Genomic DNA, 15,083 nt, shown 5'->3' with positions numbered 1-15,083 from the left:
ACATGCAACAGGACAGGAACAGCGTCAAGAACTGGGTAACAAAAAGACAGACAACAATCAATGCAGCAGTGGGGAACAGAGCTGGAGACCAGACAAATAAAGGGGAGGTAATAAACAGGTGTTTGAGTCCAGATGAGTCCAATAAATTGCTGATGGGCGTGACAAGGGAAGGCAGGTGTATTGCATTTTCTAAAAGCGTATACACCATAAACTTCCCTACTGTCAACTTTCCTACACGCTGGCCAGCTGACATGTGACGTGTCATCATGTGACCTGAGGTTGTGACATCACTGACATCCCCCAAACCAGTTAGTCTGTACAGTTGAGTAAATATACCTTTTCTCTCATCTCTAACTCTCAGTAAGGCTGAAGGTCAGGCTAGGTGGGCACAGCAACATTCAATCCTGTCATACATTACATCATGTTTTGCAGAGCTCAGAGTTTGTCAGAAGACTCACCTGACAGGGTCACACACAGGACCAAGCAGGAGCGGGACATTTTGACCCTTTATTACAAATGGAGAAGCATGAAGATATTCAATACTGTTTTCAAGACAGAAACTCTTCTTGCAGAAAGGCTTTGCTGTCGACATCTATCTATATAACACTGTACATCTTCTTCTCATTGATTTCAGCAGTTACAGCTTTTTTGAACATACTGGTGATCATCTCCATCTCTCACTTCAAGCAGCTCCACACTCCAACCAACCTGCTCATCCTCTCTCTGGCTGTGTCAGATCTCCTGGTGGGACTGATTGTGATACCAGTAGTGACTGTAGCAATTATGGAACCATGCTGGGGATTTGGGGAATATTTCTGTGTGTTTCAATTCTACATCTCTTGTTTGTGTACTTCTTTATCTCTGGGCAATTTGGTCTTGATATCTATTGACCGCTATGTTGCTGTGTGTGATCCCTTATTGTACCACTCTAAAATAACAATAACAAGAATGATGTGTTGTATATCCATTACCTGGTGTTGTTGTATCATATACCGTGCTGCTATTATAAAAATCTCTGTGAAAGTACAAGCACCAAGTAGGTGTTTGAAAGAATGTTTTATTGTAGAAGGGTTAATCTGGGTTAATATCATTGACCTTCTATTTACAATGGTTGTCCCGTGCTCTATTATTATAACACTTTATATGAAAATCTTTGTGGTGGCCAGATCACAGGCCAGAAAGGTATTTTCAAAAGAGGCTGCCAGTGTGTCTGGTGTTAAAACTGTACAAGCAAATAAGTCTGAGACAAAAGCAGCAAAAACTCTGTCTATTGTTGTTTTCACCTATCTAAGTTGTTGGATTCCTTTTTTATTTTATTATTTAGTCAATTTAGATTCATCATCACTTTTCTTTAGCTTTCTACCACTTTTTAACTCTTTTATCAATCCAATCATTTATGCTTTCTTTTATCCATGGTTCAAAGTTACAGCTAAACATATTTTAACTCTGAAGTTAAGGCGTTCATAGTTCCTATGTTTTTATGCCTAACTTTGACAAACATGTTTGATGTTGTGTTGTTATGCAATTGTTGTAATTGCTTATTTCACGTGTCAATACACTGACATTACTTATGTTATTGTTGTAATCATAGATAACATTCTGTTGATACAGAATGTTTGTCTGAATTGGATTGGAATTAATCAGACAAGGCATATGAATAGATAATCTTGTTTTATAAAAGACTTTGTAGTAATTTTTGGTTGTATTTTCCAAATACCAAAGTCTGTGGTTGTTGCATGTTATTTAATGTGGACCCAGGAAGATTAGCTGATGCTTTTGCATTGGCTAGTGGGGATCCTAATTTATACCAAATACCAAATGTACATTTTAAGGATGTCATGAGTAATTCAATTTACTTTCTAATATTCCCCCCTAGTGGCGCAATTGGGACACAACACCTTCTACAAGTACATTAAAGTTGAAATGTACAGTACTTCATGATATCAGATAACATCCAGATCTAACTAAATTGTGTATTGTGTAAGTATTAGATGGTAAAATGTCAGAATATGCAATTATGGGTAACACTTTATAATAACATTCAGTTATAAACCATTTGTAATCATTTACAGTTTGATCACTATTTATTATTAGTTCCACATTTGCTAAATATTAGTCAGCTAGGTATTCTAACATTTATAAATAACTACTATATGCATTAATGATTAAACACAACAGTGCAGGAGACCACAGCAGACACTTCAACCTCAACATACTGGTTGTGAACACTGCCATTACTCTCACTTACCAATACTTCTCTGTGTTGTCATTATAGATAGATGTGTTGTTGATACAAAATGATTAGGCTGGATTGGAATGGCTTGGAGAAGGCATAAGAAGTCATTTTGGGTTGTATATTCCAAATACCAAAGTCTGTGGTTGTTCCGTGTTATTTAATGATACAGTAAATAGTATGTAATTATTCTTAAAGTACATTTTGAGGAAGTCATGAATCATTCTGTATATTGTCTAACATTACCCTCTAGTGGCTCAATTGGGACTCAATGCCATTAGCAAGTGTAGTGGATCTGAAATGTTCAATACTGCATGTTCGATGACGTCCAAGTCTATCTCAATTGTGTATTGTGTAAGCAGTTGATGGTAAAATGCAAGAATATGCAGTTATGTGTAACACTTTATAATGTTCAGTAATAAGCCATTTGTATTTACAGTTTGCTCACCATTTATTATTACGCCCACATTTGTTAAATGTTACTCACCTGGGTATTATGACATTTTTAAATTACTACTATATGCATGAATCATTAAACACAACAGTGCAGGAGACCACAGCAGACACTTCAACCTCAATATACTGGTTAAGAACACTACCACTACTCTCACTACCACTACTCTCACTACATCACTGCTGCCAGGTCAGGGGTCACACCAGAGCAGCTCTCTCAGAAGCTGTTTAGTGTGAATGAAAATAGTGATTGGGTAACACACTAAATAATTAATAATGGATAAGTATATAGTTTATTCATCATTCATGTATCATTACGCCCACATTTGTTTTACAAGCTAGTTATTCCCACATTTATAAACAACTTCTTTAGTATGTAATAATGATTCATAAGATGTTTAATAAATATCCTTATAAACCATTTACTGATCATTAGTAAAGTCGTTTTGCAGTCTCTAATCTAAAGTGAGGACTATTCATACTCGATTAATACTTTATAAATGTTTGAACAGTGACCAGTGAAATGTATCACAAGAAGTTGGACATGCTATTGGTAGACATTTCAGCAGTACCTGATGCTCCTTGAGGTTTCAAAATGACCTAGAACATATCAATGGTTAAACAATAAGCACACAACACAGAGGATGTTAAAGGAAATGTTGAATATATTGAACATTTTATTCCACAACAGTCACACTGTTGTAGTAGTGTGCTGAAGGAAGTAACGTGTTTTGTCTGAACATGACAACACTCTTGTTTGTTGGCAGTGACTACCAAGATCAAAGTGTGGACTGCAGTCACCCATAAGAGAAGTTCATAGACTGCTTACAGGGTAAGGGATCCAATATCTAAATACATAATTTAACTTAACATTACGTTTAAAGGGTTACCACCTTTAATACAATACAAGTGATTTGTTCCAAATACTTATGACCTCTTCAAATGGGGGGGGGGACTTGATTTATAAGGTGCATTCATTTTTAAATGGTAAAACAGATACAATATGTATGAAAATACCCTCAAATAAGAGGTGAGATTTTATACTGTTGCCTCGCATGAAAATGTTGAGCTCAAATCCAAAATGCTAGATTGTTTAAAGAGCCAAAGTTTATTTTATTGTACTTTTACCCCTTTTTCGTGATATCCAATTCGTAGTTATAGTCTTGTCCCATCGCTGCAACTCCTTTAAGGATTCGGGGAGGCGACGGTCAAGAGCCATGCGTCCTGCGAAACACGACCCTGCCAAGCCGCACTGCTTCTTGACACACTGCTTCTTGACACACTGCTTCTTGACACACTGCTCACTTAACCAGGAACCGCACCGCACCAATGTGTCGGAAGAAACACCGTCCAGCTTGCGGCACCAGGCACAAGGACACACTAGATCTGTATATGAAGTCAATTTAAATCTGAACTCCATGTGTTAAGTGAAATGTGTGCCTGTGCCAAACTGAGAAGAGACCATCTGTCTGAATAATACCAAAGCCTTTTCATCACAGGAGACTCAATGAATATAACGTTGTTATTATGGGTAAAAAGACTGTTCTGAAGTCCACTACACCAACCAGCCATGTAATTCATCTGCAGCCACAGTCATCCATCACCATGTCCTGGTTGGTGCGTAGGAATACGTTGTTGTCGTAGTAGAGCATTGAGACAGGTGACAGGCGGATGGGTACGCAGCAGGGCTGGGGTGTGCCGTGGGGGTCCAAAGAGTGTACCAGTGTCTGCAGGATAGCATGGTTGGGGCCGTTCAGGCTCTTGCTCAGTGGGAACGGGAACGGGCACTGACAGTAGTTGGCCAGGTAGCGCTGCGGAGCAAGGATCCACTCCTACCAGCCCACATCCTTGAGGTCGATTAGAGGCAGAGGGGCTTACACATGCTGCTGGGTGTAACCGGGACTGAAGAAGGTTCAGGGATACAGCGACCAGTGAAACTCTTCCATTTTGCCAATTGCTACCTCATGATTACCAGCAGCTGAGCTGAACAGGTTTGCTGGATAATTTTATATAATAATGGCAGTGGGCAGGTAGCCCTCAACTGGAACGGGACAGCCTTCCCCCGGGTGGTGGGATATGAAGGTGTCTGTGGTCAGTGCGTGGCCTGGATGTGGCTGCAGCTCCAGCACCAGTCCATAGTTATGACCCGGTTTAAGTCAGTTCTCTGCCAGCGCTGTGAGGTATCTTGGCTCTGGTTCTAGCTTAACCAACTGGGACAGCACTGGGACAGCACTAGCCTTCATTTGGCCTTGTAGCTTGATCCTCTCCCTTGTACAGTGACACACTGAGTGCCTGTGGCACCAGGAGGAACCTTGGTGTGCGGAAGACAGACATGTTGAGGAACAGATGTTTCTCCACACATCCGTGGCAGCTGCCGCTTCAGTCTGACACCAGTCTACCTGCAGGGGACAGACAAAACAAGACATATTAGGTTCACACTCTAGTAGGACCTAGATTTCAATTGACAGTATTTGGAATGTAACAGTCAATATAGGCCTTTATCTGCAATAAACAAACAAAATTTGTCAAATCTGACCATAATTCTATCCTCCTGATTCCTGCTTTCAAACAATAACTACAGCAGGAAGTACCAGTGACTCGCTCAATATAGAATTTGTCAGATGATGCGGATGCTACGCTACAGGACTGTTTTGCTAGCACTGACTGGAATATGTTCTGGGATTCATCCAAAGGCATTGAGGAGTACACCACCTCAGTCATCGGCTTCAACACCATAGTGCCCACAAAGCTCCCAAGGACCCTGGGACTAAACACCTCCCTCTGCAGCTGGTTCCTGGACTTCCTGACGGGCCACCCCCAAATGGTAAGGGTAGGCAACAACACACCTGCCACGCTGATCCTCAACACTGGGGACCCTCAGGGGTGTATACTTAGTCCACTCCTGTACTCCCTGTTCACTAATGACTGCATGGCCAAACATGACTCCAACACCATCATTACGTTTGCTGACGACACAACAGTGTTAGTCCTGATCGCAAACAACGATTAGACAGCCTATAGGGATGAGGTCAGAGACCTGGCAGTGTGGTGCCAGGACAACAACATTTGCCTCAATGTGAGCAAGACAAAGGAGCTGATCGTGGAATACAGGAAAAAGCGGGCCGAACAGGCCCCCATTAACATCAATGGGACTGTAGTGGAGCGGGTCGAGAGTTTCAAGTTCCTTGGTTTCAACATCACCAACCATCTATCATGGTCCAAACATACCAAGACAGTCGTGAAGAGAGCAGGACAAAACCTTTTCTGCCTCATGAGACTGAAAAGATTTGGCATGGGTCCCAAGATCCTCAAGGAGTTCTACAGCTGCACTATCGAGAGCATCTTGACCATTTGCATCACTGCCTGGCATGGCAACTGATTGGCATCGGACCTTAAGGCGCTACAGAGGGTCATGCATACGGCACAGTACATCACTGGGGCCAAGCTTCCTGCAATCCAGGACCTATATAATAGGTGCATGGTTTTGATGTGTTTGATACCATTCAATGAACTCCATTCCTGCCATTATTATGAGCCGTCGTCATGAAGGCAAAGGGTGGCTACTTTGAAGAATCTCAAATATTTTGATTTTTTAAACACTTTTTTGGTTACTGCATAATTCCATATGTGTTATATATGAGTAGGGGTGTCCAAATTTTTGTCTGGTAGGTAGCGGCAGGAAGCCTAGTGGTTAGAGCTTTGGACAAGTGACCGAAAGGTTGCAAGATCGAATCCCGAGCTACCAGAAAATCTGTCGTTCTGCCCCTGAACAAGGCAGTTAACCCACTGTTCATAGGCTGTCATTGAAAAATAGAATTTGTTCTTAACTTGCCTAGTTAAATAAAGGTTAAATAAAATAATTCAAATATGTATGGTGGACACAGCAACCCTGTGTCTCTAACCTTTGACATCCCTCTTCCTGCTATCACCTGCCTGAACGATGGAAACACGACAGACCAGGAGACCGCAGCAGACACTTCAACATCAACATAGTGGTTGTAAACACTGCGATCACTATATCACTGCTGCCAGGTCAGGGGTCACACCAGTGTCTTTTGGCATGTAAGATATTGACCCTGGATCACATTATCTATTAATCAAAATTAAATTCTATTAATCTATTAATCTATTAATCTATTAATCAAAATCAAATCAAATGTATTTGTCACATACACATGGTTAGCAGATGATAATGCGAGTGTAGCGAAATGCTTGTGCTTCTAGTTTCAACAATGCAGTAATAACCAATGAGTAATCTAACCTAACAATTCCAAAACTACTAACTTATACACACAAGTGTAAAGGGATAAAGAATATGTACATAAAGATATATGAATGAGTGATGGTACAGAACGGCATAGGCAAGATGCAGTAGATGGTATGGAGTACAGTATATATGAGATGAGTAATGTAGGGTGAACAGGCAGCGGCTCGGGTGGTTGTTGTTCTTGATGATCTTTATGGCCTTCCTGTGACATCAGGTGGTGTAGGTGTCCTGGAGGGCAGGTAGTTTGCCCCCGGTGATGCGTTGTGCAGACCCCACTACCCTCTGGAGAGCCTTACGGTTGTGGGTGGAGCAGTTGCCGTACCAGGCGGTGATACAGCCCGACAGGATGCTCTCGATTGTGCATCTGTAGAAGTTTGTGAGTGCTTTTGGTGAAAAGCTGAATTTCTTCAGCCTCCTGAGGTTGAAGAGGCGCTGCTGCGCCTTCTTCACGAGGCTGTCTGTGTGGGTGGACCAATTCAGTTTGTCTGTGATGTGTACGCTGAGGAACTTAAAACTTACTACCCTCTCCACTACTGTCCCATCGATGTGGATAGGGGGGTGCTCCCTCTGCTGTTTAATGAAGTCGTAGTAGAGCATTGTGACAGTGGACAGGCGTAGTTTTGTTGACGTTGAGTGTGAGGTTATTTTCCTGACACCACACTCCGAGGGCCCTCACCTCCTCCCTGTAGGCCGTCTCGTCGTTGGTGGCAATCAAGCCTACCACTGTAGTGTCGTCCGCAAACTTGATGATTGAGTTGGAGGTGTGCATGGCCACGCAGTCGTGGGTGAACAAGGAGTACAGGAGAGGGCTCAGAACGCACCCTTGTGGGGCCGAGCGGGGTGGAGATGTTGTTGCCCACCCTCACCACCTGGGGGAGGCCCGTCAGGATGTCCAGTACTCAGTTGCACAGGGCGGGGTCGAGACCCAAGTGTAGGTGTACTGGATTATGCCCCATGAAATCAGGATGTGCCAACTCAGGAAGGCCAAATAATAATGTTTTAATTCAGGTCTGTACATGTGAAAATGTATTGTTATTGGTCAAAAAACACAATAGAGAGGGTGTAGGATTGAGACTTGAGTGAGGATAGGGGGAGGTTTAGTCTGAAACCCTACTTCTTCATGAGTATCTTTATTCCCCCCCCCCCTCCCCCACACACACATCTGCTGAATAACTGAAATGGAAAATGTGTAGCAGAGGTAAGTAATCCATGGCACGAAGCCTCCAGTGATGATCCATGGCCCGAAGCCTCCAGTGATGATCCAGGGAAAGGAGCCTCCAGTGACGGTACCCAGTCCGGAGCCTCCAGTGACGGTACCCAGTCCGGAGCCTACAGCGACGGTCCCCAGTCCGGAGCCTCCAGTGACGGTACCCAGTCCGGAGCCTCCAGCGACTGTCCCCAGTCCGGAGTCTGCAGCGACGGTCCCCAGTCAAGAGCTTGCAGCGACAATCTACGGTCCGGGGATCCCGGCGATAATTTAACCAGTTTCCCAAAATGGCCCCAACCAGCTCTAATTGGTAGGATTCGCATATCTCCTTAAGTAAGTGGTACATAAAGACAAATGACGGCTTAACATCGTACCCATATGCCATTTACCAGACACTTTTATCCAAAGTGACTTACAGTATGTATACATTCAATGTATTGAACCCACTACCCTGGTTTTGCAAGTGCCATGATCTACCAACTGAGCTACAGAGGACCAGTTATTGTTGACTGTCCATCTTGAGTAACGGTAGCAACCTTTCACCCTCAAAATTGTCAGAATTAAGATAAATCGAGGAATCTGTTATTCATTTTGAATTTTACATCTAGCTAAGGTGTTTGGTGCAGTATTTCTCAATGTGCATGAAAATTATAGTTAGTGCACTGACTGATTTCTGAGAACATGTCTACAACTTCATCAGTCAAACTTTAGTAAATACATCACAAGGTATATGCTGTTTATCAGTGAGGAAAATTACTAGCTTGCTAGCTAAGTTCCATCTCTTTGTTTGTCAATGAAGCTAGCTACAGTAGTAGCACATTGAACAGGCAGGCCCCGTTAGCTAAATCAACTTATAAAGTCTCTGCCGGATGGCGACCGCTCCGTTTTGACAACGTTCTCATTTTCCATTACTGTATGCGTCTGTCTGGCAGTGTTTCATGTTACAAAACAGGTTGCGGCGTAACACAAGATGCTCACAAATGGGTTTTGAATTTGTAAATATTGACAAGTGGCAGTTGGGATGCAAGTGCACATCGTCTCAATTGTCATTTTGACCAAATCAGTGGCAGACTGGAGTGATCACTAATCAAACACATAAACAAGTGGCCACTCCATAAAGGGCTAGGGGTCAAGTGTTCTTTCAACATAATATTGGTGATGTGTTGTCTTATGTAAACAAGTGCGTGTTGTCATATGTTAACATGTCTGAGTTGCTGCAGGCCTGTCTCACTGTTCTGTCTCACTGGTTCTATTGTAGGATTGGTTAGAGCGCAATCTGTGCAGCTGTTTCTCCACGCATGACAATTCTGACGTTACCATCCGCTGTTAGTGTTCAGGATGGAAATCAAAACTCAACCCTCAAATATCCAAGTGATCTAGGAAAATACCAGCTTCCTTAAAAACTTCTTGACGCACCCATCCCGTTATCCCATTTCGTCAACATCCGCTGAATTGCAGAGCGCCAAATTCAAATTAAATTACTAAAAATATTTAATTTTCATGAAATCACAAGAGCAATATAGCAAAACACAGTTTAGCTTGTTGTTAATCCACCTGGCGTGTCAGATTTCAAAAAAGCTTTACAGCTAAAGCAAACCAAGCGTTTATGTAAGGACATCTCTCTAGCGCACAAAACATTACAAACAGCTAGCAGCAAAGTAGATTGGTCACGAAAGTCAGAAAAGCAATAAAATGAATTGCTTACCTTTGATGATCTTCGGATGTTTGCACTCACAAGTCTCCCATCTACACAATACATGTTCCTTTTGTTCCATAAAGATTATATTTACATCCAAAATACCTCCATTTGGATGGCGCATTTTGTTGAGTAATTCACAGGCTCGAGCGGTCACGACGGGGCAGACGAAAATTCCAAATAGTATCCGTAGACTTCGTAGAAACATGTCAAACGTTTTTTTTATAATCATTCCTCAGGTTGTTTTTACAATAAATAATAGATAATATTTCAACCGGACCGTAGCTTTTTCAATAGGAGAGAGAGAGAAAATGTCTGCTCCAAGCTGTTGCGCATGCAAAACTCTACTGGCACCCAGCCATCCACTGACGCGAAGTGATCGTTCTCGCTCATTTTTCAGATTAAAAGGCTGAAACTATGCCTAAAGACGGTTCACACCATGTGGAAGCCATATGAAAATGAATCTGGTTGATATCCCTTTAAATGGAGGGAAGCCATGCAATGGAACAGGGAGCTTTCAAAATAAGAGGCACTTCCTAGTTGGATTTTCCTCAGGTTTCTGCCTGCAATATCAGTTCTGTTATACTAACAGACAACATTTGGACAGTTTTGGAAACTTTAGAGTGTTTTCTATCCTAATCTGACAATTATATGCATATTCTAGCTTCTGGGCCTGAGAAGTAGGCAGTTTAATTTGGGTACGTTTATCATCCAAACATCAAAATACTGCCCCTTACACTCAACAGGTTAAATCTCACAAATATCTGTTTTGGAAGATATGACCTCTATTATGCTATTTACACCTTGTACAACATTTATATACTAGAATCAATGTTTCTGTCTAATATCTATGCAACATCGGCCTTTTTCAACTAGAGAAGTTGGTTTTTGAGTTGAGCTGCCTTTAATGGTCTCAAAATGACCAAGAACATATCAATGGTTAAACAATAATCACACAACACAGAGGATGTTAAAATAAATACATGTCATATTTTATTCCAAAACAGTCACACTGTTGTAATAGTGTGATGTGTAAATTCAGTCTATTGAGTAAATGGAAGTTTTTTGGCGATTTATAAATAGTGACAGTGTTTCCTAGCCTCAGTGCAGTGGGCAGCTGGGAGGAGGTGCTCTTATTCTCCATGAACTTTACAGTGTCCCAGAATTTTTGGGGAGTTTGTGCTACAGGACGCAAATTTCTGTTTGAAAAAGTTAGCCTTTGCTTTCCTAACTGCGTGTGTATATTGGTTCCTAACTTCCCTGAAAAGTTAAATATCGCGGGGGCGATTCGATGCCAATGCAGTACGCCACAGGATGTTTTTGTGCTGGTCAAGGGCAGTCAGGTCTGGAGTGAACCAAGAGCTTTATCTCTTTCCTGGTTCTAAATTTTTGAATGGGGCATGCTTATTTAAGATGGTGAGGAAAGCACTTGTAAAGAATAACCAGGCATCCTCTACTGACGGAATGATGTCAATATCCTTCCAGGATTCCTGGGCCAGGTGGATTAGAAAGGCCAGCTCGCTGAAGTGTTTTAGGGAGCGTTTGACTGTGATGAGGGGTGGTCGTTTGACCGCAGACCCATTACGGACGAAGGCAATGAGGCAGTGATCGCTGAGATCCTGGTTGAAGACAGCAGAGGTGTATTTGGAGGGCAGGTTGGTTAGGATGATTTCTATGAGGGTGCCCGTGTTTACGGATTTGGGGTTGTACCTGGTAGGTTCATTGATCATTTGTGTGAGATTGAGGGTTTAGATTGTAGGATGGCCAGGATGTTAAGCATGTCCCAGTTTAGGTCACCTAACAGCACGAGCTCTGAAGATAGATGGGGTCCAATCAATTCACATATGGTGTCCAGGGCACAGCTGTGGGCAGAAGGTGGTCTATAGCAAGCTCAACGGTGAGAGACTTGTTTCTGGAAAAGTGGATTTTTGAAAGTAGAAGCTTAAATTATTTGGGCACAGACCTGGATAGTAAGACAGAGCTCTGCAGGCTATCTCTGCAGTAGATTGCAACTCCGCCCCCTTTGGCAATTATATCTTGTCGGAAAATGTTATAGTTAGGGAAGAAATTTTTTTGGTGGTCATCCTAAGCCAGGATTCAGACACGGCTAGGACATTCGGGTTGGCAGAGTGTGCTAAAGCAGTGAATAAAACACAGTTAGGGAGGAGGCTTCTAATGTTAACATGCATGAAACCAAGGCTTTTACGGTTACAGAAGTCAACAAATGATGGATCGTGTCATGATGGATCGGCGAGGCTCCGTGTCGGCAGTAAAAGGGGTCCAGGCCAATTGGAAAAATAGGTATTGTGGCCCAAGGAGTGGCTGGTAGACCTCTTCGGCTAGCCGGGAGATGGGCCTAGCAAAAAAATACATTTAAAGCTAGCTATCTGCGATGATCCAGGTGAAAAGGTTCAGAGCTTACGGTAGGAATCTGGGGGTATGGAGAGAAAATAAGTCAGATTTGCTCTGGTTTGAATCACGCTGTGTAAAGATAAAAAAATATATATACACTTGACACGACAAGACAAAAGACAAAGACGTCTGACTGCTACGCCATCTTGGAAAAATAGGAAAATAAATCCCACATTAATCAGATAATATACTTGGCCATTACAACAGATCAAATTCGTAGTTACTGCGTTTTGCCTTTGTAGGTCAGCATAACTTTATGCCATCTCATCACCTTTCTTACTGTCAACTTTTTTACACACTGACTAGCTGACATGTGGTGTGCAATCATGTCTCCTGAGGTTGTGGAATATGTTCCAAACTGAGCACTGACATCACCCAAACCAATTAGTCTTAACAGTTATCCTATTTCCCATGTAAAATAGCCTTTCAGTGACCAATAAATCACGCATACTATATTTTCCCCATTAAAGTGCTCAACTGATAAAATGTACCTTTCCTCTCATCTCTAACTGTCAGTAAGGCTGAAGGACAGGCTAGGTGGCTACAGCAGCATCATATCCTGTCATACATTACATCATGCTTTCATTAATGATTTGTTAAACCAACCGATTGTTCATTTGTGTGCTCACGTGAGTGTGCACTCACCTTATTTGCGTGTGTGTGTGTGTGTGTGTGTGTGTGTGTGTGTGTGTGTGTGTGTGTGTGTGTGTGTGTGTGTGTGTGTGTGTGTGTGTGTGTGTGTGTGTGTGTGTAGTAGAGAGACTCTGGGGAGGGGAGTGGCTGTCAGTAACTCAGAGATAAATAGAGAGGCAGAGCTCAGAGTTTGTCAGAAGGCTGAGCTGACAGGGACACACACAGGACCAAGCAGGAGCAGGACCTCAGCATTTTTACCCTTTATTAAAAAATGGAGGAACATGAAGATGTTCAATACTGTTTTCAAGACAGAAACTCTTCTTGCAGAAAGGCTTTGCTATCGACATCTATCTACACAGCACTGTACATCTTCTGCTCATTGTTTTCAGCAGTTACAGTATTTTTGAACGTACTGGTGATCATATCCATCTCTCACTTCAAGCAGCTCCACACTCCAACCAACCTGCTCATCCTCTCTCTGGCTGTGTCAGATCTCCTGGTGGGAGCGATTGTGATACCAGTAACGACTGTAGCAATATTGGAATCATGCTGGGGATTTGGGAAATATTTCTGTGCTTTTCATTTCTATATGGCTTTTTTATGTACCTCTTTATCTCTGGGCAATTTGGTCTTGATATCTATTGACCGCTATGTTGCTGTGTGTGATCCCTTATTGTACCACTCTAAAATAACAATAACAAGAATAATGTGTTGTATATCCATTACCTGGTTTTGTTGTATCATATACCAGGCTGTTGTTATAAAAATATGTATAAATGTACAGGTACCCAGTAGGTGTTTGAAAGAATGTTTTACTGTAGATGGGTCAATCTGGGGTAATATAATTGATATTGTAATTACAATGGTTGTCCCGTGCTCTATTATTATAACACTTTATATGAAAATCTTTGTGGTGGCCACATCACAGGCCAGAAAGGTATTTTCAAAAGAGGCTGCCAGTGTGTCTGGTGTTAAAACTGTACAGGCAAATAAGTCTGAGAGGAAAGCAGCAAAAACTCTGTCTATTGTTGTTTTCAACTATCTCATTTGTTGGATTCCATCTCTATTTATTTTATTTTTTGTACAAATTTTTATTGACAATTTATTGTCATTGTTCATCAGTTTTCTGCCACTTGTTAATTCCTTAATTAATCCAATAATTTATGCTTTCTTTTATCCATGGTTCAAAGTGACAGCAAATCATATTTTAACTCTGAAGTTAAAGCGTTCATAGTTCCTATGTTTTTATTCCTAAATTTGACTAACAGGTTTGATATAGTGATGTTATACAATTGTTGTATTTGCTTCTTTCATGTAACACTACACTGACATTAGTTATCTCAGTGTTCTCGTCATATATTCATGTGGTGTTGATACAGAATGATTTAGCTGGATTGGAATGGAGTGACTTGGAGAAAGCATAAGCTTATTGTATACTAATTTGTTCTTAACTGACTTGCCTAGTTAAGTGAAATGATAATTTTTTTACAAAAATTATAAAAGAGATTGAAGTAATTTTGGGTTGTATATTACAAATACCAAAGTCTGTGGTTGTTCCATGTTATTTAATGAAAGTCCATTTTGAGGATGTCATGGATCTTACTGCATGTTGTTTAACATCACCCTCTACTGGCTTAATTGGGACACAATACCTCCAACAATATGCATGATATCAGATAAAGTCCAAGTCTAACTCAATGGTGTATTGTGGAAATAGTTGATGGTAAAAATGTAAGATTATGCAAATATGGGTAACACTTTATAATAATCTTTAGTAACAAACAAATTTGTAAGGCATTTACAGTTCTCACCATTTATTAATCATTATTCCCACATTTGTTAAATGTTAACTAGGTAAACTAGGCATTCTCACATTTATAAATAACTACTACAGTGCATTTGGAAAGTATTCAGACACCTTAATATTTTACACATTTTGTTATGTTACAGCCTCAATCTAAAATTGATTAAATGAAATAAAAAACAGAAATACCTTATTTACATAAGTATTCAGACCCTTTGCTATGAGACTCGAAATTGAGCTCAGGTGCATCCTGTTTCTATTGATCATCATTGAGATGTTCCTACAACTTGATTGGAGTCCACCTGCCTTTGGAATGGCACACCTGTCTATATAACGTTCCACAGTTGACAGTTTATGACAGAGCAAAAACCAAGCCAT

The 15,083-nt window shown here is 41.3% G+C and overlaps 2 protein-coding genes and 1 pseudogene across 2 annotated transcripts; 2 read left to right on the top strand and 1 right to left on the bottom strand.

Moving 5' to 3' along the window:
• Window positions 1-516: 516 nt before the first annotated feature.
• On the top strand, window positions 517-1,467 carry LOC139380419 (trace amine-associated receptor 13c-like). Its single transcript, XM_071123079.1, has one exon. It carries the CDS (start codon window positions 517-519, stop codon window positions 1,465-1,467), a length of 951 nt encoding a protein of 316 aa, XP_070979180.1.
• A 2,796-nt stretch (window positions 1,468-4,263) lies between these two features.
• LOC139380133 (protein DVR-1-like) lies at window positions 4,264-6,748 on the bottom strand (annotated as a pseudogene).
• A 6,383-nt stretch (window positions 6,749-13,131) lies between these two features.
• Window positions 13,132-15,083, top strand: LOC139380449 (trace amine-associated receptor 13c-like). The gene has a single exon (XM_071123129.1). The coding sequence runs from the start codon at window positions 13,173-13,175 to the stop codon at window positions 14,133-14,135; it is 963 nt and encodes a 320-aa protein (XP_070979230.1). The 5' UTR covers window positions 13,132-13,172; the 3' UTR covers window positions 14,136-15,083.

The sequence above is a fragment of the Oncorhynchus clarkii genome, chromosome 22 (assembly GCF_045791955.1).
Source record: "Oncorhynchus clarkii lewisi isolate Uvic-CL-2024 chromosome 22, UVic_Ocla_1.0, whole genome shotgun sequence".
In the NCBI taxonomy this organism is placed as follows: Eukaryota; Metazoa; Chordata; class Actinopteri; order Salmoniformes; family Salmonidae; genus Oncorhynchus; species Oncorhynchus clarkii.
Note: the sequence above shows the minus strand (reverse complement) of the source record. Positions and strands in the feature narration are given on the sequence as shown.